Source organism: Pezoporus flaviventris, unplaced genomic scaffold (assembly GCF_033815535.1).
Source record: "Pezoporus flaviventris isolate CSIRO_AGI_PZ_B2104156 unplaced genomic scaffold, CSIRO_AGI_Pfla_v1 ptg000047l, whole genome shotgun sequence".
Taxonomy (NCBI): domain Eukaryota; kingdom Metazoa; phylum Chordata; class Aves; order Psittaciformes; family Psittacidae; genus Pezoporus; species Pezoporus flaviventris.
This window is the reverse complement of record NW_026892595.1, coordinates 6,554,762-6,580,195: the sequence shown is the minus strand read 5'-3', so window position 1 is coordinate 6,580,195 and position 25,434 is coordinate 6,554,762. Positions and strand designations below refer to the sequence as shown.

Here is a 25,434-nt window from a genome sequence, read left to right as displayed (position 1 = left end):
AGCTTGGTACTAAGCAAGTAGGCAAAGAAATGAAATTGGATCCTGAACATTAGTTAAAACAGGAAAGAGCATTAGGAAAAGCAGAGAAATTTAAAGAGGAGAGCAATAAAAAATACCGGGAGAGATGTAAGAACGTGAACATGCTGTAACCCATGTCAGTAGGATGCTTGTTCTGATCAAAAATACTGTAGTTGGTGGATTGCTAAGATGACACCAGTGGCACTTACTATGAACAAAATTATGGGTCAGATCAGGATGTTTTCAGTGCAAAACCTCTTATACAGCCAATAATCATCTATCACTTTCTCACAAATAAAACCAGCAATCAAAACAAAATAAAAAATGTTTTGGATGAGATGTTCTTGCTATCCATACTTACTTCGGCAGTCCTCTTGTGCTACGTGGCTGTCAATTTTAATATCATCCACAGCAATTCCTCCAGTTCCTTTTCCAATTTCTCCCTCAATAACCACCTGGTAAAATAAGACAATGCTCACATTTTCATGTTAATACACAATTGCAGCATTCAGGATATATCAATTAGTTGCTAACACACATCTTCACTTGTCATGATGCCACATCTACGTGTACCTCGATTGTGACCTGCCAATCTGCACTGCATGCCTTTATGAACTTATATATGCAAATGTGAATTTATATAATGTCAGACTTCATTAAAGAATTTTACATCAGGAGAAAAACTGTAGCAAGAATGCAGTTTTGTGACAGATGAGAAATAATTTCTAAAGTATTTACTTGGTCTTCAATAACAAATTGCTTGTATCACTGTCAGCTGAGAGACCATGAAATACGACACTATTATTACTGTCACAAGAACAGCATCTGATCTGTAGGTATAATACTGTCTGCATAAATCCTTCACTGACATCTTCCTCTACGGTGTGCAAAACACGGCCAGCAAGGTCTTACTGGCCTCAGCTCTGGTAGCTCAGTGAGGAGCAGCCAAGCTTACCTGGTAGTGTTTCACAGACTTGTGAAGAAGAACGCGTCCTTCCTTCCAGAAGTTTGCCTGATGCCCACTCAGGGTCCACAGCACCTGGTCATACTCATCTGGCTTTTGATACCGCAGCTTGATCTTCAGGGTGCCGACATGTGCACCGGACATGTGGTACCAGAAAGTCATGCAGTGGGCAGAGTTCTGTGAGTAAATCACGGGACTGAGCAGTCGGGCGACTTTGCCTTTCTGGCTTTCGTCAGCTTGCGAGTAAATGAAATTGCCATCTCCTACTGTGACAGAAGGACTGTGTTAGGAACAGCCACTAGTTTTCATTTTGTCTGCCTAAGAAGCCCCAACCACCCCCGATCATTTTGCTTTCTTTCCATGCCCATGGGTCAAGCCTCAAAACCAAGAACTGGAGTATGTTGGTTTGGAAGCTCAGGAAAGCTGATGTGCTATAAGGAGAGGGCCAAAAAAAAGAAAAAATGATCAAAGTATGGAACACCTCTCCTGTGAGGAAAGGCTGACAGAGTTGGGGCTGTTCAGCCTGGAGAAGGGAAGACCTTATTGCAAGCCTTCAGAACTTAAAGAAGGCTCATAAGAAAGGTGGGGACAAACTTTTTAGCAGGGCCTGTAGTAATAGGACAAGGGGTAATGGTTTTAAACTAGAAGAGGGGAGATTGAAGAAGTTTATTACAATGAGGGTGATGAAACACTGCAACAGGATGCCCAGAGAGGTGGTGGATACCACATCCCTGGAAACATTCAAGGTCAGGTTTAAAGGGGCTCTGAGTAACCTGCTCTATTTGAAGATGTCTCTGCTCACTGCAGGGGGTTTGGGCTAGATGACCTTTAATTTAAAAGTCCCTTCCAACACAAACCATTCTATGATTCTATGATTTTACGATTTTATGATTTCTTCTGGCAGTCTCCATTGCTGTTCACTGGGATGATTTGTGCAGAGAGTGAACTGTAACATGTTCACTATGTGGCACACACAAAGCATCTGCTTTTGCTCAGGGAAGAAGGCAAAAGCACATTTGATGCAACAGCATATGCTCCATTAGTCAGCATGCACCTCCTAAGGACAGCCAGCCCTAGTTCAGCAGGCTAGACAGAACTCCCTGGGGCCTACTCTATACTAATTGTGCAAAGAGCTATTTTTAATCTCTGTTTAAAGTAATCTGTGTTTGAGAAGGTGAGATTAGAATGGGAAGAACACTGGAGGATAAAATAGATTTGGACTGTCATTGTCAGAGATCAGGAACTGAGTTCTAAACAGTGTTCCTATATAGAGTCACGAATGGTGGCATGGTTATTCCCTTGATTTTTGTAATAATATATTAGGGTCTGTTTATTTATGAGCCATTTATTGAAAGAGTGAGATTATGGCTCGTATTTTCTGAAGAGTATAATGGATTTATACAGGTTGAAATCTGAACACCTAGTACACTTAACTTGGAAACTGACTTGCTTAATCATGCAGGAACAGAAGCACATGGGAGTGTGATTAGTTTGGTAACAGAAAATTGCTAAGTAAAGTAAGGTACTGACTACAGAGAAGTGCTTCTGATTTTCACCAGCCAGACATCCATTCCAGTCAGCTTTTGAACAGCTTCTTTGCAGACAATTATGGTGGAAAAATATGAAGTTCATCCCAGTATGTGTAAGAATAGATTGCATGTGGAATGCACTCACACAAAAGGATGGAGACAGCATTTACTGGCATTGGTATAAAGTTATTTTGAAATCAGGAAGGAGAATAAGAAATTCAGTTCCTCAACTGGTGAAATAAGTGTACGTATATCTGCTTATACCAATGCTTAAACAAAAGTACAAAGAGGCAAAAGATATTTTGGAAGGTGTTTTTTCACCATTGATCTTTGCTTATACAAGATATTTTTGAATTGAGACTTGCTGGATTGCAATGCGCCAATGAAGAAGGGAAGATGAGCACTTCTGCTCTGGGAAGCATAACAAGGACAGGGTAGTAAAGGTGAACCAGGAACAAAGAAGAGTGGGTTAAACACAGGAACTGGAAATAATGAGCCTAATAAATGAGAAAGACAAATATTTCTTCTAACATGACACAAGGCCTTTTGTTTTGATTTTTCTGTGGGCTGTTAGAGGTGTAACAGAGGTATCCTGGCCAATATGTGTGTGGAAGTGTCTGTTCTTTGATAAAAATTTTATAGGGGAAAATGATGTTAAACTGCCCCCCAAAATTAGCTTGCTTTTATTTTTTTTTTTCCCTTTTTCTATCTTAATGCAGTAATATCTTGTCCACATTCTTCAGCAGGAGTGACTGTGCTTGAGTGAGTGTGCTTGAAGAGGAGTGTGTTGTTTCCAGCTTTATGACTATGCAGAGAGCAGAACAACACCTGCAAATACCCTCAGAGAATGGTGATAGGGAAATCCAAAGGGAGTTAAAAATGAAGATAATCACAGCATTAGGATGGCTGTCTCAGTTGGAAGACCTAACTCTGGTCAGATTTAATCATAACATGTATAATTTGAAGTGACATACAGCATATCCTGCTGCCTTAAAGCAATTGCTGTTGAAGATCAGTTCTGTGGCACTTCTTCAGCTTTATACATGTACAACTGAGAGAAAGATGTGCCTGGGAGATGCTCACTGCTCTTCTCCCAATATATAGGGTAGCCTTGCTGCATAGCAAGGACATTGAGGGGCTTGTTTGAGACATCAGTGCTATTCAAACTGCTCATGGTCTGCGTTCACACCCACCTCCATTCATTCTGTACCTGCTGGCAGGTGAATGGCAAACCTGGCAGGTGAAGATGCCCTTAGAGTTGAAGGAAAATTTGGAAAATATTGGAAGTTAGTGCAGTAAGGAGTAAAAGAGGCTGCCTGAAAGATTTACTGAAGCTACAGCTAATGGAACAAGTAAGTCTTCTGCAGTAGCAGGGCCCTGTGGAAACAACAAAAACTCATTTGAAGAACATAATTTCTTCATCTCTTGATTGAAGACAGGTTCAGCCTTTCTATAATCCTTCATGGCAAAGTGCAGGTAGCTCTCATTTCCAGAATATTATTGCAGTGCTGGGTCAGGAACTCTGTCTTCATTGTCTTAATTAGGGCTTTACTTATGCATGCCTTTTAGATTTTGTCAGTCTCTGGCTAACATAGCTTTTAACCTCCTTTCAATGTCAGATCCTACTGAGCCATTTCACTTTACTCCACATCAATTTTTCCACCATTACAGCCTTCAGCTAACTGCATTTAGTTAATTTGATGCCATTTATTTGTACAATGCCATTTATAGTCAAAGTATTATAAGTTTTTTTTTTTCCTGAAACTACTGTACTTGTCTTAAGATTCAATTGAAAGTGTCTCAGAATTTAAAAAGTCCAATTTTGTCTAATTTCCTTGTCATTCTCATTAGGCAAAAGGATTGCAGAAGTGGGAAGGGAGATTCATCTCAACACATTCGATTAATCTGCACATATGCAAGTGAGAACACTAAAGCAAGAAGCTGTGCAGGTCACATAATGCCCTTCCTTCTCCACTAGCCAGCAGTGTATTTATTGCCTAATTATGCAGAGCCATGAGTTAGATACCACAAAACCAACCAATCAGTTTCCCAGGGTGATATTTCTGGAAAAACTGTGTGTGAGCGAAGGGATAGCAGGCTATAATCCTGCAAGCTATAACTCCTGCTGGAGAGGAGGGGGCATGGAAATTTGTCCATCTGGGAAGTTTCACTTACAGTACCTTTCTGTGGTGGGCAGTCCCTGTAACCACAAACAGGAATAATGTGAGGTCTGTTTGTGACTGTATCATTTGGCAAGTGATGTTGGCAGAATATTGGTCATTCAGATCTTTTTTTCTGCCCCAGACTGATTGTTATCCAAAGGCAAGGGAATATCTTCAATTCCTGACAATAAACGATCTCTATTTCACAACAGAAAGAACAATTATGGTCACTTGTGACTACATATAACAGATGAGGTTGCCTAGAGAATCATCCTCGTGACTCTGCATGTCTTAGGTATAATTCAAATGCCTGTGGTTTTGGAGGGCATGTTGGTATTAAACAGAACAACCTCTTCCCATGTAAACCAGCTAAATCATAAACTCATGATTACCTGTGTGGTCTTGAATTGGCCCAGTTTTGCTGGTCAGGATTGCCCACTTTAAATCCACCTGGTTGTCGTGCTCCCAGTGGCACAAAGTCTTTTGGGATCCCCAGCCAAAGGCACAGTTGAAGTTGTATAGTGGCAGCTCTACAAGGGAAGAGGTAAAGGAGGGATGAAATGCAGTTATTAATTTCATAATTCAGATTTTGTACTTCAAAACTAAACACATGCATTTGACCATTAACAGAACCGTTCCTCTTTGAAACTGAGAAGCCACAGTAAGACTAGCTGTGCTGGGAAATAGATGAAGAATGTCTATTTCTAGTAAATTATAAGCTTGTTTCTTTTTTTTTTATGACCCATATTTTGTGATTTTTGTGGCTAGATTAGTTCTTTTGATTTGGCCACATTAGCTGATAACTGTGCTATAACAAATGACTCAAAAAGAAAGCTCTGGCTTTCTTATCAGGTGAATTTTCTTATCACATGAATTTTCTGAATTGTCAATATTTATTTGTACCATAACAATACAACATTTTGCAGCAACTCAGTATAAGATCTGGACAATAATAAGAAAGGGAAGAAACACTAATGGAATGTCCTTGGCAGGAAGAGATTTCTGGTTAAATATATGGTATGTGGCTTCAGCAAGGAACTTATTTCAGCGTCGTCTTAGGCAGTTAAGTAAGCCCACAAGATGGCAGCATTGAAATGAACAAATTGAGACAGAAAAGGGACAAATGTGGCTGATTGCCAAATGAACTCAAAATAAGCTTCAAAACAAGCTCCACGTAAAACAAGGGAAGTCTGGTATTATGATCAGAATGAGATCATATCTTGTTTTCAGCTTCTCTTCAATTCTGCCCAAAGGTTTAATACATAGTAGCTTATTTTCTTCAGTAGAACTTGGAATTTGAATGGAAAGATTATACAAAGATATCACCTAAATCCCTTGCACTTCTTGTTTTCAGAAGCAGTTTGAAATCTTTTGGACTTTTGGTTCCTACCCTTTTGGCATGAACTTTTACCTCACCTTGATCAAGGACAATTCCCAGTAGAGCAATACCCTTACCACAGCAATGTGACCAAATCCTTTAGTCTTTTCTCAGGCATTAATCATGCCTTATTAAAAGAATAACTTAGGTTTACTTTAATGAGATGCTTTGTGCAAGTACGGACTAAGAACAAAGGACTTTGTGCTCCCATCACTATCAGCTCTAAGGGAAGAATTGTGTTTCTTGCCCATTACTGAAAAAAAAAAAAAAAACCCAGGAAAGATAATGCAGCCTTAGAATGTGTTTTGTTTATTGTGGGAAAATATGGAGAAATATGGGAAATGTGTTGGGACCTGTGGCTTTGAGGTGGAGCTCTTATGGTCTGAAGGGGCAAAGACCTCCTCTATATAGTGAGCTCTGCAGGGAAAACTGGAAAGGCTTTTGAACTCACAACCCAGATTTTAATGAAAAGTAAACTAGAATGATCATTTTATCAACACAGACAAAACCTCAGGTGAGGAGGTTGAGACAGAATGGACATAATAAGAGTTCATCTATCCTTCTCTCCTTGCCTACTGTCTCCTTGTTTGGTGAGTTCTTGCTCCTGGATACTGTTTTAGCTCAACTCACTGGATTTGTGCATTGCATCTGCTATGACCTCTCCCCTCTGGCCCCTACAAAATGTCTTTCTGTCATCAGAGAGGTCTGAGCATACAGCAGCTCCTGCCCTCCTCCTCTGCCTGTTAATACGTCGGCTGTACTGTGGCATTTCTTCTCACTAAGCCCTCATTCTTTGCTCCTTCCTTTCATCTGCCCCATCCTGCCTGCCTCCCCCCTCCCTCCCGCTGGCCTCCAGAGGGGTCTGCTCCACATTGTCACGAATGTGGCACGCTAGCTGGAAACAAATGAATTAAACAGATAATGTCTGGAAAGGGGATTCAATATGGAGAAAACATGTTTCCTGGAGGACCTGGCCCTCTCTAGGAAAGGGGCAGATCGTGCTGAATAATCTCTCTTTGGCCTCAGAACGCTGAAGAGGCAGAACTCGGCCTGTGTGCACATGAGTGCAGAAAAGCAATCCATTATGTTTCTTTCTTCAGTATATTTTTTTTCCTAGACAATGGGGCCATGATCAAAGGCATCTTGCCCAAAAGGGGACATCTGAAAATCAAGGGGATATTTTAAAGAACCAGAGTGACATTGAAAAGAATTAAAGGTTTTTAAGTTTGTGAAAAATAGCCTTTCATTGTCAAGGAGGCCTAGGAGAGCTATATTGCATGGCTTTGACATCAGAGCCATGAAACAGAACTTTAGAAAAGGTCTTAGAAAGCGTAAAACAAAATTAATCTTATTAATCCCAAAGGATTATATCATGCAAAGCTAGTGATAACTTTTGTGGTATTCAAACCACAAGAAAGGAGAACAGTGGTAGACAGATCACATCAATCTGAAGATATCACACAGCATAAATGAGCACATAGCACAAAGAGATTGAAAGGACTGGTATCATTCAATTCTGAATAAAAATAAATAGCAGAAGACACAGCAGAAGTATGCAAATGGGTGAAGAATCCAGAGAAGGAAGATTATACTATTCTGTTTTCTCCATTTCATAGAACTGTGAGATATCCAGTGAAGTTCAATGTGGATCAAAGGAAAAAAAATATCTCATATGATGTGAGTGATACTTCCTTCCCTCAAATGCTGCTAAGGCTGAACACAGTTCAAAGAGAACTGGACACTGAAATGGATAAGGAAAAAATCCAGAATTAAATTGCTAATTCTGAAATGGAGGGAATGACAAAAGTCTTTTCGTTCGTGGTGTGAAGCCAGCTCTGAACATTGGGATTAGAAGGATAGTTTTAAAACAGAGATAAATTTCACAGCACCATCTAATAAGGAATTTCTTACACTTCCCTTTGAAATATATCTAGTCCAGGAAATTGGCAAAGAGCGTAGGTCTGGTATGCTTTGGCCATGCCAGTGTTCTTTGGCTTTGCACTCAAGAGATAGCATGCTGTAGCATAAAAGTGAACTTCTTTTCCATGCAGAAGTTAATAAGAATCCCCTGAAACTGAGCAGAATTTGAGCACTCACCTGCTCTCAGTTAGCTATTTCTTGCTTGGTTTCTATTGTTTTCTTAAAAGTGATTGCGTCAATATATTCCTCAGACAATCACAGCCATGGGATTGAAGGTCGAAGGCAAGGAATTTCAGAGTGCTCTTATTTTATGGGCTCCTTAAACATGCCATCTCTTATTGTCTATTCTTATGTCTCTTCCAGTGCTTCACCCAGGGACCCATAAAACGAAAAAATAGACCTGCTAGCTAATTAATAATAGACACTTGTAGCATCAGGGTAGGTTCATTAGTCGTCTGGACAATGGATCTGCTCCAGCAAAAAGCAAAGAGTTCAAAATTTCTATTAAAGATCCCAGGGGGCTGATACAGTAGCTCACAGTAAACTACAAGCAATCTGTCCTCTTCTTTGTCCTTGAACTATAGCTTGGCAGCCCTCGTGGAAGGAAGAAAAGTAGGGAGACTAGCATTCGGTGGGCTCCCTCTGCACTGCTGGCTCATTACCCTGCTAGGATAATTCTCCTGCCCATAGGTGATTGATCTCTGTATTTGTGTGTATTGAGAGATGAAGAAAACCAGCCATTATGTAATCACATAGCAGCAGTTCAGATGAGAATTTGAGACAGAGGTGTGATGAAAACCCATATGCCTTCTTCTAAATGTAGGGTACGTGATACTGAATTAAAACAGATTTGTCCTCTCAAACAATAACCAACAGCTGTATTTCTTGACCACATCTTGCTCACATCTGGAACCATTACTGCACATGAACAAGAAAGTAATTCGAAAATGTAGTTGAGTGAGTTTCTTCCAAGTCCATTAATCTTTCGTGGCCCACAGACTTTGACATATTTTTATAACTCCTCCAACATGAGGCAAGAAGGAGCATGATGGCATTAAAGATGCTATGAAAATTCTCAATAGGATGCTCTTACCAAAGGGTAAATCAACATTAAAATGGGAAATTACAAACATAATTTGGACCACTTCAAAGTGGTATATTGGGTCTGATACATATTTGCATTTCACCTTCCTATGTGACTTATGCTGGCAGCACAGAATTGCCTTAAATGACAGTAAGCGATAACTGCTTTAATATCCCTTTATTGATGCAAAGTTCTTGCCATAAATGAGAATCATACCTTTAAATGATTTCTTAGCATACATTTTAACCTCAGGATGTCTTAGTTATATTTTTTTGCAATAGCTATTACATGTGTGAAAAAGAAGATAATTTTCGAACAGTCTGCTTTACAAAAGGACTGAGCTTACATGCTGAGAGCACATAACGTAAATGAACAGCTTACTCTGTATGTAAACAGCTGAGAGTCAAGCATTTAAAATAGTCCTTTGGAATTGAAAAAGATGCATTCATAAAGATTAGATGTTGGTGAGTCTTAGGACTGAGGCCTGAAAGTTATTTACCTTGACAGATTTGTTAAAGGCATTTTTTCCCTTTGAGGAGGAAAGTAGATCCTATCTTGAAAAAAAATCCAAACCTCTAAACATTTTTAACAGTTTGAAATCATCATTCTTTTTTATTTTCTTACAATTCAGTCCCCTTGAAATGAACTGTAGAAGTCTCCTTGATGGAAAGCTTGCTTATACATCAAGGCTTTCCAGCTATTTGCTTTTAACTGTTTCTATAGTGTACGAAAGCTGGTTGGAACAGGATAATCTCAGGCTTTGACACACACAAGCATGTTAGTCTGGGAGAACAAGATTAGGGGTGTTTGCAGGCTTAAATGCAGGAAGAAAGGCAGTGATACATGGTGTTACCAACTTTTGTAGAAGTACCTGTGCCACAGCAGGTGCTGTTACTGGTAAATCTCTGTCCCCAGTCACTGTGGGACAAGCTGTTGTGGCCAGCACCAACATGCTGTAGCTTGTGCAGTGCTACCTGCTGAAGCCTGCAATTGGCAAGTGATCTGGAATAGCACTTTAGCTTGGAGTTTGTCATTTACCTTGAGGTGTACTAACATCTTAAAATAAACCAGTCCTTAGATGGAATTAAGGCTGAAGCTGAAGGCTTAGTGCTTGGCATGTTAAATTTGTACTTTATTCAGCTTGAGAATAGCTGAAAGACCTAGAGTGCACTTACCCTCAGAAAGCTGAGCGCCAGGGGGTCCCTGATCAGCTGTGTAACTTTAAGGCCAGTTTAAACTACGCTATCCATGACTGCCATAGCAGACTCTTGCTCCCAGCTGCATGCCCCCTTGCTCTGATGTGCTTCATGGTGCCAGCCAGGTCCAGCCATGCCCCTTTAGCAGAAGGAAATGCTTACACCACTTTCATGCTGGGAGGGATTTCCCATGTTGAGGGCAATTTCTGTCTTGTCCCTTTTTGGGAGTATTCTGGCTGGTTTTCATTGAAGGATTATGAAGCAGCTGGAAACCTTTATGTCTTAAACTGGGGATTCTGGAAACCTTATTCCTATTTATTAGCATCTGACTGATCTCTATCTATGATCTTTGTAATGTGCTGCCATGTGGGAGCCTGGAGTCTGGGATGTGAACTTGTTCCTTATTCCCTTGAAGGAAACAGTTCCTACCAGCACAATGCAGGGAAGTAACATTGGCATGCTCTGAAGGGAACCTCGAAGACTCCTTTAATAGAGAAAAAAAATTGGCTCGTCACAGGCAAAGGTGGTGCAGGAGGGAAGTAAGGAGAGAAAATGAGGATATCTTAATCTCTGGCAGAAAGTCTATCTGTTACTGGAGAGTCCCACCCATGCCAAGGGGATTAAACAAAACCTTCAAATGCAACTGGCTCTGGGGAGGATGGATGAAAACTGCATTGCACGGAGGCACCTTATGAATGTGCAATTTGTTTAAATGCAAGAAGATAGTAAAAGAAGCCTGTGAAAAATCCTTCATTGCAGCAAATAGAAAGCTAAAAGATCGTTTCAGGCATAAACCTAAAATGTTTTACTCTAAAACCACTGCACAGAACCCTTTCTTCCTTTTCATCCCCCACACCTTTCCAAACTGTGGCCCACCGGCAGCCCTCCAGCCCTTCAGCAATGGAAGAGCAATGTGGAGGAGAGGTGTCCCACAAGGGCGGACCGGTCTGCTGTCACGTTTCTCACTGCACCAGTACTCCATGATCTCCCTCTGCTCATAAAGCAGGGCAGAGCTAGATATAGTGTGTGCTGACTAAGCCAACTGGACAACCCTGGAGACAAATTTTGAGGGAAGTAAAAGCATTTGCCTCTGCAATATCAGAATGCAGAAGCTGAGAACAGTGCTTGAGATAAGTCAGATCTATCTGTTAATCAGGTTGACACCATCAGTGTCCTTTAGAAAATTTTTGCATTATTAGTGCCTTGAAGTGAGAGTGGATTGTGTCATATGGTTGAGGAAACAATGATAAACACTTAGCCGCCCTGTTAATAAATCACTTGCAAGACTCTGCCTGCCTGTGCTTTAATGGAGGAAATGGGAGTAACTGAAAACTGACCTCTTTATTGCTCCACAATTATGAATGCAAAGCCTTTTAAACTGGTGCTCCCAGTTTTTGGAGTTTGGGTTTTCTGCCCAAATCTATCCTTCCCCCCAGTCACAGTAAATTGCACAGGATATTACAAAAGTGGTATGAAATCTGCGGAAGCAGCAAACTAAGGATTTTAAAAGCTGCTAGTTACTGCATTGATTAAATAAAAAGGACTTGCTGCCAGTGACAACTTCTTTTTCCCTTTTCAAGTTCATGGTAGCAGTTTATGTAACCCCATTTTGAGAAAACTTGCTAGAAAACAATATTGTAAAACTGCCAGCTCCCTGGTGAAGGAAACTGGCAAACTTTACTTGCCTCAGTTTTGTAAAACCATGGACATTAATAGCAAGGGGGCCTGTGTGGCTCTGTTTTTGTTTTCCTGGTGTTTGCAAACATACTTTGTGTCACTGACAAGCCACATTTAAACATGGCATGTTAAGCACTGTGTGATTAAGTTAGTTTAATTTTGTCAGCATTTGGCATTTGCTGATGCAGAAGGAAATCTTGTTCTCTGCTGTTTCTACATGTGGATGAAAGGAATAAAATATTTACTGCACAGAGCTGAGAGACCAGATGCTTCTTTACTTCAGAGACTTCTATGGAATGGGAAGTCAGGAAGTGCTGCAATTCATTATTTTTTCTCTGGCATGAAATTTGGGTATGGAATTTATTATGTTTTTAATAAGAAAAAATATTTTTTTACCTGGTTGTAATGTATTGTCTATTACTGTTGGCTTTTCTGTATTCAGCAATGTAGTACCACCTGGAAAAGAAATTATGTGTATCACGATACATGGGACACAATAAGGACACAGCAGTCATTGGGAATATCCTATATATAAATCTGAAATATTACTGTCTGTATTAGACATGTAGGTAACTGAGTATGTGAGCTTAAGCATGAAAATATGACATTAAAGATCTGGTTTCCTTTACCAAAAAAGAAAACAAGAACTCATCATTAATAAAGCTGTATATCTTTGGAGTCCTTGCAAACACCAACTAATCAATCCTCGCCATGTCCCAGTGGCCATCCTTGTTTTATAGACACTGATTTGCTGATCACATGGGAAGTCAGCGATGGACCTCCATAGCACTCCTAACAGTCACCAGTTTGTGCATTCACCCTTGACATGTTGTTTCTCATATCAGTGACATGAGGTCCTCTAGCTCCTGCCATGTTGGGTCCTCCCTGTGTGTTGTTTCATAGCTCTGTTGTGAGACCAGCTCACAAGAGAGAAGCTTGGGAATTGCCCAACTTTAGGGTATAGTCGAAGGCAGGTTTCACTTCTGTCTCAAAAAACAGGAGAAATTGAGGACTTCCGCTTTGTCTTCTTCTTCAGGCAAATGAACAGGAGGTGAGTGGGGTCATAAACCTCTCCTAAGCTCACTAACTGATATTTTAAAAATACTTGACTTTTTAAAGCAAGCCTCATATTGATAAAGGAAACAAAAAGTAAATTAGCACAATTATAAACGCGCAGCGGGGTGCTGATTACCAGTCAATGGCTTTTCTTTTCTACAGGAAGCAAATGCTTAAAGCGTTATAGAAAGGATGACTATGATGGTTTCCAATGAGAATGAATGCCCAAGCTATATCAGCTTTATGTTGGTGAGAATGATCTGATGGGAAATGCTATAAGCCACACAAATAGAGTAGCTCTGTATGGGGTCCAAATAGAGCAGGAAGGAATCCGGCCTACAGCACAATTACAGTTAATTGCAAGGGAGTCTTCACTGTGATACTCACATATGTGCAAGAGCTAGCAGGAAAGTGACTCTTAACTGTCTCACCCATGAGAACGAGGCTGCCACACTTGCACCAGGAGAGGATAAAAGAGGGTAAGGGACTGACAAAATCCTCTCTGCACTGCCCTGCTATCCTTAATGGGCCCCGAGATTTACATACTTCCCTTCCAAGCATTTTGGAGGAATAAAAGAATATTTACATAGAAATTATTGGTAAAATCACTTCTGTGCATTTTAGTGTTACAAGTAACATCATAAGCACAATGCAGTGTTCCTGCAGTGTCCAGAACAACTGGGCATGCACTGCTCAGGGTTTCTAAGTGGTACAGTAATAAATTATATGAACGTGTGTGCACATTTGTAGAAGGGCAATGTAGTAATTTTCAATTTTAGTACTAAAATAGGTTCAGCTCCCCAGAAGAACTGGTGCTCAGAAAGGCTGGTGGTTGTTCCATTGTTTTAGAGATTATAAACTAAGCACAACCTAAGCACAACCTGCAAAAATTGCCAGGAGTTTCATCTGCTCCAAGCTTTCTCTAAGAGGCATGTTGGATGCAGTCATGAGCTTCTTGAAGGGCAGAGACTATGACTGAACAGGCAAGGTGTTTATATAGATCTGTCTCCTTCCCCTGACACAGCCTCCATCTATGTGAAATACTTCTCTACTTACTTGGCTTTGCAAGCCAGCCCTCTCAGTGTAGGGCTTTGCAAGAAGCCCCAGTGTTTCCTGACCTGGCTCTTGCCTTTCAGAAAAGTAAATAAATTACAATGCTTAGTAACACTGAAAGCTTTCTGAGTTGCCTTAACACAATACTGACTATTTTATCAGACTCCCTGCATGGATGTTTTCAAAAAGAATAAGATTCATGTGGAACACTGATTTGAAAAGCAGTGACAGTGACCATGCCGTGCCTTTTCCACTCAAGAACTGTTTTTCAGTTTATGATTTGCAACATGAATTTACAGAAGACATCGGCAAAGGCCGGAAAGGGTTTGATGCTGAAACAGCACTTTCATTTATATCTGCTGTCTGATGGTCTACTTGGCACCTTCCGAAAAGCGTCTCTCTTACCTAAGGTTTCCCAACGTCCTCTTGGACAGCTATTGCCAGATTTTAATGCTATTTTATATCATGGATATAAGAAGCAATAAACATTTATTAGATAATCATACTAAGGTGCAGTGATGAAATAACTTGTGTCACTGTGTCCAAAAATAAGCTCAATTACTGTAGATGTATAGATTTGCTACAGGAAGATCTCATCAAACACGCCCAGAGCTTTGCAGAGCAAGTGACCTCCAAGAAGAGATCAAAAATTTAGTGCTGCGGTGTCAGGTCTCTCAGAAGGCCAGCGATTCTGTGCAAAAGTGGAAAAATACAGACACTAGCAAGCTTCCTCTGCTCCATATGCAGACTCTGTTATGTCTCTCCCTCCTATCTTTCTGTTACTGATGGCAGCTTGGAGAACATTATTCTCTCTGTGGCTGTAATGCAGTGTTAGTGGGGAAGCTCATGGAAATACATCTGGCAGTCTATGTGTGAGTATGCTTTGATGAAATAATTCTCTTTCTTTTTTTTTTTTTCCTGTCTGGGAAAGGTTTGGGGCTGAGATTTGAGTCCTATACTAAATTTTAGGTTTGGAAGCATATACATATCTTGAACCTAAACAATATTTCATTTTGAGTTCTTTAGTCTCAGACAAGAAACCTAAAAAGGTTTGTCCAGCTTTTTTCTTAGTAAGAAAAAGTTTGATTAGGACATTTGATTAGACACAATTCCTGCTTAAAAAATTGTCCTTTCTTCCAGCTAGGCACTATTATTTGCTTCAAAAATTACATAGCTGAGAAAACAATCAAAAGTATTGTCATATGTAAAAGGCAGATGCCTATGTTTTGACAGCGCTGACAATGCGAACTGCATACCAATGTCCATTTATGTTGAGTGATTAAATCAGTGCAAACATTTAGCTGGTAACTGGTGATGGATATGAGCTACAGTGAAGCTGCAATGAAATGAGGATGGTTTCTGCACCTGTCAGTTGGTAGTCATCACCTGTGCCACTGTGACAGTTTGCCTGGTCATCATCGCATTCATCCACGGGTTTGCCTTCAGAAACGGTAGGGACAGCAGTAGGAGCTGAAACAAAATCGAGTCATTCAGTTAAAACATGTGCTAGAGAATCACCACGCAAGTGGCAAGAAAATTCTGATGAGCACCATATGCTGTCTTCACATATATCTCAGGAATGAAGCAACTTTACTTTGCAGGTTAGTTAGTATTTCTTTGCAATGGGATATATCTGTTCTGCCTCCTTGCACTGAGGCACTCTGCAATGTCTGAGCTCAAGGGCTGCGCAGAGTTGGGCAGTAAAAGCCCCTGATGGCCTGTCCACTGGCTGATGAGTATTTGTTGTTCCTACCAAAAAAGGAACCAACAACAAGTGAAAGCCTGGCAAGGCAGAATGTGAGTTTTTGGAGGTGTGGTGAGGTAGAAAATCCATCATTTTGTTCCAGACCAAAATCTCTGTGATTAGGCCTGCACAGAGGAGTCAGGGGGGTGCATGCCTAAAGTGGCAATTTTCCTTCATTCACCACATTGCCGAAGACCTCTCTGCAGAGCACATGTGAGAGAGGAAATGTCTGAGCAGAGTCCCTGTAACAGTGGCAGGAAGGCAGTGTGATGTAGAATTACTTTGTGCTCAATAAGGAGAACTGGAAGGAGTGTCTTTTGTTTTCATTGAAGTTATAAATAAGACATCAGTGATGTCAGTCATCCCTCCCGGCCACCTGCCTGCTTCTCACTGGTGATGACTTTCCGGTAGCTGCTGTATAACCAATAAAAGTCTGACCTTTGTTATTAGAGTTAAAAGCTTGAGAAAATATATCTATACCTCAGTATCTGCAAAATATACCACATCTGGAAAATCTGGATAAAGATACTTGGTGTTATGTTTAGGTTTATGTTTCATGCTGCACGTATAGTTCCTTGGCTTATTATAACCACTCTGGGATTGTGATCCAGGCTTTTGTCTATTCTAACCTACTGTTATTTTCATTAACAATCTTTTCCTCTCATTATAAGCTATGAAATAATGCATCCCTTTCTCAGATTCTTCTTTGCCCTTTACCAAGGCCCCCAGGGCCTGCTGGCCACATAAAATCACATACAATGACTTTTTGGCCTGAAAATGTCAGGAGGGACTGTAGTTTCTTTAGTAGCTATATTCTGGAATGAAACATGGCTCTTTAGGACCTGGACCTATGCTTTACAGGTGCAATCTATCCCTAGTTACCGAAGAAGTTCTGTAAGTATTATGAATTATGCAGAGAGCATTTGTTCCCCACATTGCTTTGAAAACCCTCTGGGAACTTCTTCTAGCTTTCCACATCCAGTTAAATTTCTTATTTTGATCTTCATGCCCCTGCATAGCCTGAAGCTTGCCTACACCTCTGCCATCATTTCATATAAGCCCCATGGGATGCTTCAAGCACACAAAACTTCCCCTTGCTCATTACTGCTGGAGAGCCGATTTCTGCTCCTGTCTGTGCCTACTTCCATGCTTCTTTTCTCATCTCAACTCCTTTCTTGCTCAATAAATCTCAAGTGACCTATCTTCATTCAACTCCCTCCTTAAGATACAGTTATAAAACAAAGTTTTCTTATTATGGTTCTCTCACAGGTAAATGGGAATTGACCTCACCTGTCTATGGGTGACCTACAGGTGAGCAGCTTTAAAAGTACACCATAGCAGAAAGACAAATGCAGGAAGATGTGTCCCACTGAAAAACTGTACTTGCTGCTGCAGTGTGCCTAAAAGCAAAGGTATTTTCCCTGGTCAGTCTCCTCTTTGGTTCCTCCATCTCATTGAGCAGCATGTTTTTGTAAGGCGGTCCATGGACTCACTTTTAATATCTAGGTGGCTACAGAAACTCTGTGGCCGAAGGACTTTGTCTGCAGGTTGTGATTTTACATAAGGCAGGTGAGGGGTTTTCTTTTTTCTGAGCAAGTAGCAAAACAGTCTGCAGGAACTAAGTATTCCCACAGGAAATGAGGGCTTCCTGCAGGAATTAAGAAGTATTCCCAACCTCCCCACTTTTCGGGCCAAGTAAAAAGCATAATTATCCAATCTGGCCTTCACTAAAAAATCAACACAGAACTCATCAATCCTCACAGCAAATGCCTCCCACTTTGCTGTCTTGAGAGAGAAATGGTGAGAAAGAAATGGAGGCAGAGCAATCAGTTCCATTCATCCTGGGAGCCTGTTCAACTACTTCTGTACAAGCTATCATACGAAACCCTGCATAACATGGTTTGTTGTTCTGTGTATTGTTAAGCTGTGTGGTTTATAAGCCATGCCACTATACCATCATCTACCAGATAAAATTGTGAAATTCACTTAGAGTTATCTGTAATTATCTATGAAGTTAAATGATTATTGTTTATAGAACAAGAATTAAAGCTTGACTTCATGTCACAGTCCAAAGATAAATGTCTAAACTTTGCTTTTCCTGATCTTTCATCTCCTACACTATTGCAAAAGTAAAGCTCTGTAAGGAATAAAGAGGTCCCCATTACACCCTTAAAGGAATAGCACAGACACTGTCCAGCCAAGTAATCATTGTCCACCATAGTGTCTGGTATGATTTTCACAACCTTTGAAGGAGCAACGGACATAATTGCTATATTTAGTGCAAAGCTCTGCATTCTCAGAAAACATCTCTTCCAGGGTTGCATCATGGTAACATAAAATTTAACTTCCTGTCTTTATTCTTTCCTAATAGATCTATGCTTCTTGAAAGTATAATCATAAAGTTGCTTAAGGGAACAGAAAACCATGTGGAGAATATCACTCTGATTCAAGCAAGGAATGGGAGAAAGAATAACATTTGTGCCTTGGCATATTCAAATGTCTGAAGAGAAGAAACTGATTAGGCCAAGAAACAGCACTAATGGCAGTCACGGAAGCAAAAGTCCGATACGCTGAGTGTGCAGACACAGCACTGTTCAGCAGTAGTCCAAGTAGAGAATGTATTTATGAAAATAATAGTGTGCATTCATCTCTAGCAGAGCAATTACCTTCGAGTTCACAGCCCAGCAGCTCCATTCGCAGCCCCAGTCCTCCGTGTGTGGCTCTCTCAGGGTAGACGCGGATGAATCTCGTTGTTACAGGTTCAAAAGTCCGCAGTTCAGGCGTGTCATAGTTGGTGTTGCCTTCAAAAGTCTACAAGGCATGACAAATGCTACTTGTAAGAAAAAAAAAAGCTACTTTCAACAATCGTCTTTTTTCCTTCATTCTCTAGTCTTTGAATTAGGTGAGCAGTAGGCTAGATTCTAACCGCTTAATAAGTGTCAGGCATTCCTGTCCTAAATGAGAATGGAAAATACATAGTTAAAGCTTCTCAGAAAAGTAATGTATTTCATTTTTCATAAACTCAGTAGCAACCAATCCATCAGGGTCATAACAAGAGCTGACTGTTTAATGAGACATGTTTCTAAATGACACTCTGATCTGGGGTTTAACTGGGTGACATTTTCAACACTTCTCAGGGAAAAAAAAAAGGCTGAGGTGAAGATCCTGTCACTTTTTAAGTGGTTACAATAATAATCCAGCTATTCAAGAGAAAATTTCAATCTGATTTCCCCCAGTGACAGAGTTTCACAAGTTGTAGTTATTTCAAAAGGCATAAATTAAACTCCAGTAGCTGCAAGAGTTGTTCCAGTGAGCCTGCTATTGAATAAGAATAAAAAGAAAGAAAGAAAGAAGAAAGCTGCCTCCTGACAAAACTGCAATATAATCCAACGGGCAAGGCAGGGTCAGCAAATGTATATTTCAGAGAAAAATCTCTTCTCTGAGTTGCACTCCGGCTTTTTTATCTATGGTGCAGCTCTCAATGGCATTTGTTTGATACCTTAGGCTTCTCTTGTCAGTGATCTTTTGCATATAGAACAAGTTATAATTTGTACTTATAGCAACACCTCAGATGCCTCCATGGAGACTATTGGTCCTTAGAATGAACTAACTGTACAAAGAAACAGTCCTTGCCATGAAGAATTTATAACCCCAGACAGGCAAAAGGGGTTATTTTTGCCTTATTTTATGGTAAAAAATGACTTGGATTATCTTAAGTACAAAATACGGAAATGTATATAACAGAGAAGTAAAAGTAAAGTATTTTCATTTTTCCTATAAATTAGTTAAAATGGCAAAGCATGAAAAAAATTTGTCTTTGAACTACAGTTCAAATTCAAGATTAGAAGTGCTATTATATTTCCAACTCATAGCTGTGAAGCATGAAGCCTTCTTCAGGAAGAAAACACCAGATCCTATTTGTTTTGAAGGAGAAGAAAACCCAAGATGCAATGAACTCCACCTATTGATTTGGGGCAGAGGAAACAGAGGCCATGGGAAAAGCTGTCTGTATTTCCCAAGGCACAAAACCAGCATGGGTAAACCTGATTGCTGGTCGTATTTTCAAAGCAGTCCTAAAAGCCTGGCTTAGTTTTACTGTACACCTCTGTATTATCGACCAATGGTCCACAGCCCCTTCTGGCTGTTGGTTACATTGCCAGTCTCAAAAGCCAATGATGATGGGAGATTATAAATAACTAAATTAAAAAAGTAATTTCAACATTAATTCTTCTGCTCCTACTTTCTAGAGGAGATTGTACTCCCAAGGTGGCTTCAAGGGACACTGGTCGACCTGGTGATCTGCCTGTGCTTGAAAGACATATGTCAAGAATTCACATGGAGATGGCCTGTCAGATCTAATTAACATGGAGTTACATATTATTATATTTTAATAGCAACATAGTGCAAATGATCTGAAAAGCTACCTAGCATATGAGAAAGAATGAATGCTACTTTATGTGTAAAAAGTAGACAGACATATATCTGAGGAATCCTTGCTTCTTTTCTAATAGTAGTCTTAATAGCAACATATAATAATGAAAACTGTTTTATAAAAGACATCAGTACTGGAGTACTGACACATAGACATTAGAATTCAACAGGCAACTAGAATTATATTGAATCATTGTCCTCTGTAGTGCAGAACTGCTTGTGATTCAATTTTGACTGTTCATTTAAAACACGTACTGATATTTTTCTTGGGGGAGAAGAGAGGAGTATACAGTAAAACTTCCCTTTGTGAGTGTCTTTTATATAAGCTATGTCACAAATTGCTTTACTTCATTACAAAGATAAGTTCTAATAAATAATAGCTAAACAAAAGAGAAGCAAAACAGGTGAGAGGAAAAAAAATTTTTCCTAACATCTTCTAAAATGAAAATAAACATTGCATAAAAATCTAACAAGGTTGTTCCAAATGGCATGATATTCAGAAGTTTCTTTTTCCAGAAATTATGAGACAAAGTGTAAAGAAACCTAGAAAAAGTGGAAGGAGGAAAGAAGTATGAAAGAAAAAGATGACTTTATGGAGTAAGCTTGAGTAAGACTATGGACAAAAAAATACTAATTGGATCTTGAAATGAAAATGGGGTTCTGTATGGATGTTTGAGGGTTTGTGATGTTCACTCCTTTGCTAAAAGGGAAACATTCTGCACATTCAAAGCCAGCAGAAATAAGGTCAGTCAAAGAGGAAGGAGTTACAGTAGTCCTAGTGAAAGGAGCTGCAGGCATGGATGACAAGATTGTTGTTGAGAAACATGGTAATGTTTCAGCCTTTGGACATATTCTGTTGTTATTTTAGCTTGTCACTGCTCTTTCTTTCTTAAAATGCATTTTTTTTTTTATTGAAAGTCAAGATTTTAAGCGAGTGAAACGATGTGTTTCATTTCATATAACAGGGCTGTTTCTAATCCACATTCCTGCTGTGACTCATTATAGCATGCTGTCCCATACAGCTCCACTTACATTTAAAAATACTACATTCCAGTATTAACATTTTAAATCCCTCAGACTCTCAAATTGTGGGATTTATCTGATACTCTTTAAAGAAAACTTGTGCTTTGAAAGAAAGTTTATCAAATGTCTTGAATTTTTGGGAAGGATTATAATTTTGCCACAAGAGATTTGAATTCCAACCCTCCCCATTCCGTTAATCTTGAAAGTTCATTTCCAGTAGTGATGAAAGCCGAGGATGGGCTCGGTGCACTAGTTAGCACACTAGTTTTCTTGTCAAACTGCTAACTTCTGACAATGATGGCAAGTGCTTGTATTAGAAAACAGAAAGCCATGCAGCAGACGGCGCACTGCTTTGAAAGCATATGGCATTATTTTTTTCCCTCGTTGAGCCACAGTGTAGAAGTACATGTCAAAACAACATCTATTTTAGAAAGAAAATGGTTAGATCCCATTGTTGATTTACACTCTCTTCACACTTTATGATGAAGTCAAAACTCATGGTAACAAGAGAAAGGAGCTGACTGCAAGGGCTGAATTCGTTTAGGTTTAATCCCCAAAATAAATGATGAAAAGTGAGAAAATGCAGACATATTCAGTGAGATTAAAACACGAGAGAATGAAGTCCAATATTTACTAAATGTGCCTGGAAAACCTAAACCCATGGGCCCACTCAGCTTTTCCTTTCAGGAAAGACAGGTCTATCCAATGGATGAGTCTATATAGCAAAACAGCTTTTACATCTAATTTTCAGGCTTATGCAGATGAGATACAGAGCAACTCTCTATTCTCATCTGCCAAGCACCACACCAATTTGCCTTTTGAAGGCACAACATGGTATATGATTCCTTGATCATCCCAGTATTGCAGCAGCAGTTGGTGAAGATGACTGTGTGCCCACTGGTTTCCTCAAGCAATAGGGTAGGAAGACTGAAAAAGGATTGTGGCCTTTGAGGCAACAATGCACTTTATGCAAATGACAGCAAAATGGGATGGGAGACCTGATGAATGGGATTTAGGGTAAATAAGATAAACTCTTGGTGCAACTTCTGTCCTGAAAAACATATATTTGAAACCAAACCAAAATAGGTACATTCCCAGAAAGTTTTCTGGGCCACACTCATTTTCTTTTCCTTTGAATCTAACTCAGCAAGCCTTCCTCTGTAAATGTCTTGAAGTTTCTTCTTGAACCTATGAACCAGCTACCCTTTATTCTCAAGTAACCTCGAAGATGCTTCACTTGTGACAGTACAATTGTACTTTTCACTTGGGATGGAATAAAAAGTCAAAAATTCCATCACTTTTTGCAGGACTTGGATCAGACCATTATGGAGAGCCTGTGAAGCTCTCAAAGTAGTCTATAGGCAGTTCAGAAATCCAACACATACCCCACTGAGTTAAATAACACTATTCTCATTCTACTGCACAGACAAAAAAGAAGCAAAAGAAAAGTGATCCAGTGTTTCAAATAAGTTTGTTCACTGTCAGTAGAAAAACTTCAGAGGAAACTATTTTTCTGGCAGTGTTACTTATTACCATCACATGGTATTTTTCAAGTAACCTAGGGGCCACAGAGTCACACCACCCTTGTCAGACCTAAAGTTTGAGCTAGCTGTGAATAAACAAAAACTTTGCCGCAGAGAGAGGCAAATGTCCTAAGGCTAGCTCCTGCCCTCAGGCATGGGATGGTTCCCACAGCATCCCTTCAGGGTTGCTGCCCTAGGAGTCCTCCTGCTTGGCTTCATCCCAGCTGTCTGCCTTTTCTAAGGTCAGAGATAGATGGGTACAAATTTAATGAAAACTTTTTTTCTTTTTTTCTTTTAAATGCAACTCTTTCTTTTTTTTTAGTGTGGAGCTTTGCTCCTTACCTTTATTTTTTTCTTGCTGGAATCCATGATCATTTTCCAATCTGACCCATTGTTGCTGTAGCCAATTTTGAATTTTTTCATGAATACTTTGTTTTCTCGGTGCTTGCCTCCTTGGACAATTATTCCCCTCACTTTCTTTTCTTCTCCAAGGTCTATCTGAAGCCATTCGTTTGTATATGGATGAGTAGTTGGTGGCAGCGCCCAACCTGAACGGCTTGTTATGAGGCGAGCATTTTCTGGGATCCAGTTTCGATCAACTTGAGTAGATGCAGTAATCTGAGAGTCAGGAATGAGCCCAGACACCATACCCAGCATCCCAGAGCAAGGATAATCTACAGAAAAACAAACAAATAACTAGTTAATCTGAACAAGCACCAAAACAGAAACAGGACCCATCAGTCAATTTAGCTACCATGAGTAATTACTTATTTCTTTCTTACATCCAAAATAATCTTTCTGGATTTGTGTATAATTTTCATTTGTTCAGACTTTCACACCCTAGTTTTGGCAGGAAGTACCAAAATACCACAAGTATTTCTGGCTTGATGGGAACCAAAAGGATCAGAAAATTGTATTCTATTCTTCTTTTCTATTCTTCTTGTTAAGGCAAAAAGTGCACGGTCAAAGCTGAATTTGTGAATATTCCCCTAGAGAAAACTTCCCAAATCAGCCAAAACCTGGTTGCAGAATCCTTAATTTTGGTGACACTGGAAATGGAAATCTTTTATACATTCTGTAACTTAGAATTTACTGCTGTACTTTAGATTTTCATGTTGTGTTTCTTTGGTCTTTCAGGCTTTTTCAAATGACACAGAAGCCAAATAGTTGCTTCTTTTATGGTCCCAGCTAAATATAAGTTCAAAGTTCCTGCTAACAAGAAATAGAGATTTCTAATATAGAATGTAACAGCAGTTCTGCTGATATTACCTTCATCTACTCTGAAAAGATTTCATAGAATGACTTGGTATTCTATAACATAGTGATCAGTGATCTTGTTTTCCTGCTTTATGGAAACCAGTTATAAGAAACATTTTCAAGACTAAAGAAACACTTTAACTGAAAAAAAAAAGAAAAAGATAATCTCTAGAACTATTTAAAATCAGTGCCAATGAACTGTATTAAATGCTGTAAAATGATGGTATGTATTTTTTAGGAAAATCAACTATGTAAATCTATTAAATCATTAACATTTTCTTCGAATATAACTTGTATTTTTACTTTACATATAAAAATGCTTCTATTTTGTAGAAGTCACAGAAATACTAAATCTAGGGGGAAAAAAGACTTCAGAAAAAATTCCTGCTTGTGACTGGTTTGTTTTTTGTCTTTGTTTTTTTTTAATCCAAGATAGTATTTTGATGATAATGCTTGAATAGGCTTCAGATCTAAGTGTTTGTACCTTGCAGTGCAAGCTATGTATGTTTGTTTCTTGGGAAACATGCTGAGAACTATCTATAAATAGCAGGCTTGAGAGAGAGACACTGGAGGTTTAGGAAGGAAAAACAAGACAGGAATTTGCAAAGTGTCTGTGTATTTCAGGTATTCTGCATGGATCTATAAAATAATTAAACTGAACACCTAAAAGGCAATGCCAGAACAACATTCAGATAACCCTGTATGTTTGGGTTGTAGTGTTTTATTGTCTTTAGGGTTTGTTTTTTCATTTATCCACTCAGACCACAGCGGAAATAGTGAAAATGCATTTCACTCATAAAAATAAAACCCACAGCACAGGCAAAATAAGTTCCCTTGGTTTTAAAATCCTTACCAAGACATACCTGTTATCTTGCAGCCATAAACTTCAAATCTTAGTGATACTCCATTTTCCCAAGACACAGGTCTAATTCGCACAAACCGTGTTAAAACTGGTTTGGCGAAAGGTCTGTAAACAACATCAGTGGGATTGCTATTCCCTTGAAACACCTTTGTGTGGAAAGAAAAAGTATATATTTGTTAGGCTTTCTCAAAAATGGTGTTTATAATTCTGTGTTTTACAGATAGTTATGATTCAAGGTCTAACTACAGTTATCTAGGGAAGGGAGATTTGAGACAAGAAACTTGCGTGGGGAATTATTTCATTAAACTCTAAGCCAATTTTTGGAGACAGATAAGCTTTCCTTGGAGAGGAAAAAAGAAGAGTCAACATGTTCAATAATATTAAAAAATGTTTGCCAGCTGCAGAGTCCCATAACACACCATAACACTGCAGAGCAGATCAGGAGAGCTCAGGACCATCTTAAGAGCAAGAGCTCAACTGAGTGCAACAAGGGTCTCTCCCTGCCTATTTTGAAGTGTTCCTAACGCCCATATCTATGTGCAGGAATGACATATGAT

At 39.5% G+C, this 25,434-nt stretch overlaps 1 protein-coding gene across 3 annotated transcripts in view; it reads right to left on the bottom strand.

Moving 5' to 3' along the window:
- NRP1 (neuropilin 1) overlaps window positions 1-25,434 on the bottom strand; it is a 117,543-nt gene that overhangs the window by 6,317 nt on the left and 85,792 nt on the right. Inside the window, exons 9-16 of one of the 3 annotated variants that reach the window (XM_061468130.1) lie at window positions 24,879-25,023; window positions 23,101-23,432; window positions 18,448-18,592; window positions 15,403-15,507; window positions 12,325-12,384; window positions 5,066-5,203; window positions 974-1,248; window positions 380-473 (exon numbers count right to left, since the gene is read on the bottom strand). In XM_061468130.1, coding sequence (XP_061324114.1) covers window positions 380-473; window positions 974-1,248; window positions 5,066-5,203; window positions 12,325-12,384; window positions 15,403-15,507; window positions 18,448-18,592; window positions 23,101-23,432; window positions 24,879-25,023 — 1,294 coding nt within the window. The remainder of the gene's footprint in view (window positions 1-379; window positions 474-973; window positions 1,249-5,065; window positions 5,204-12,324; window positions 12,385-15,402; window positions 15,508-18,447; window positions 18,593-23,100; window positions 23,433-24,878; window positions 25,024-25,434) is intronic. The other 2 variants (XM_061468131.1, XM_061468132.1) reach the window with 2 other exon arrangements.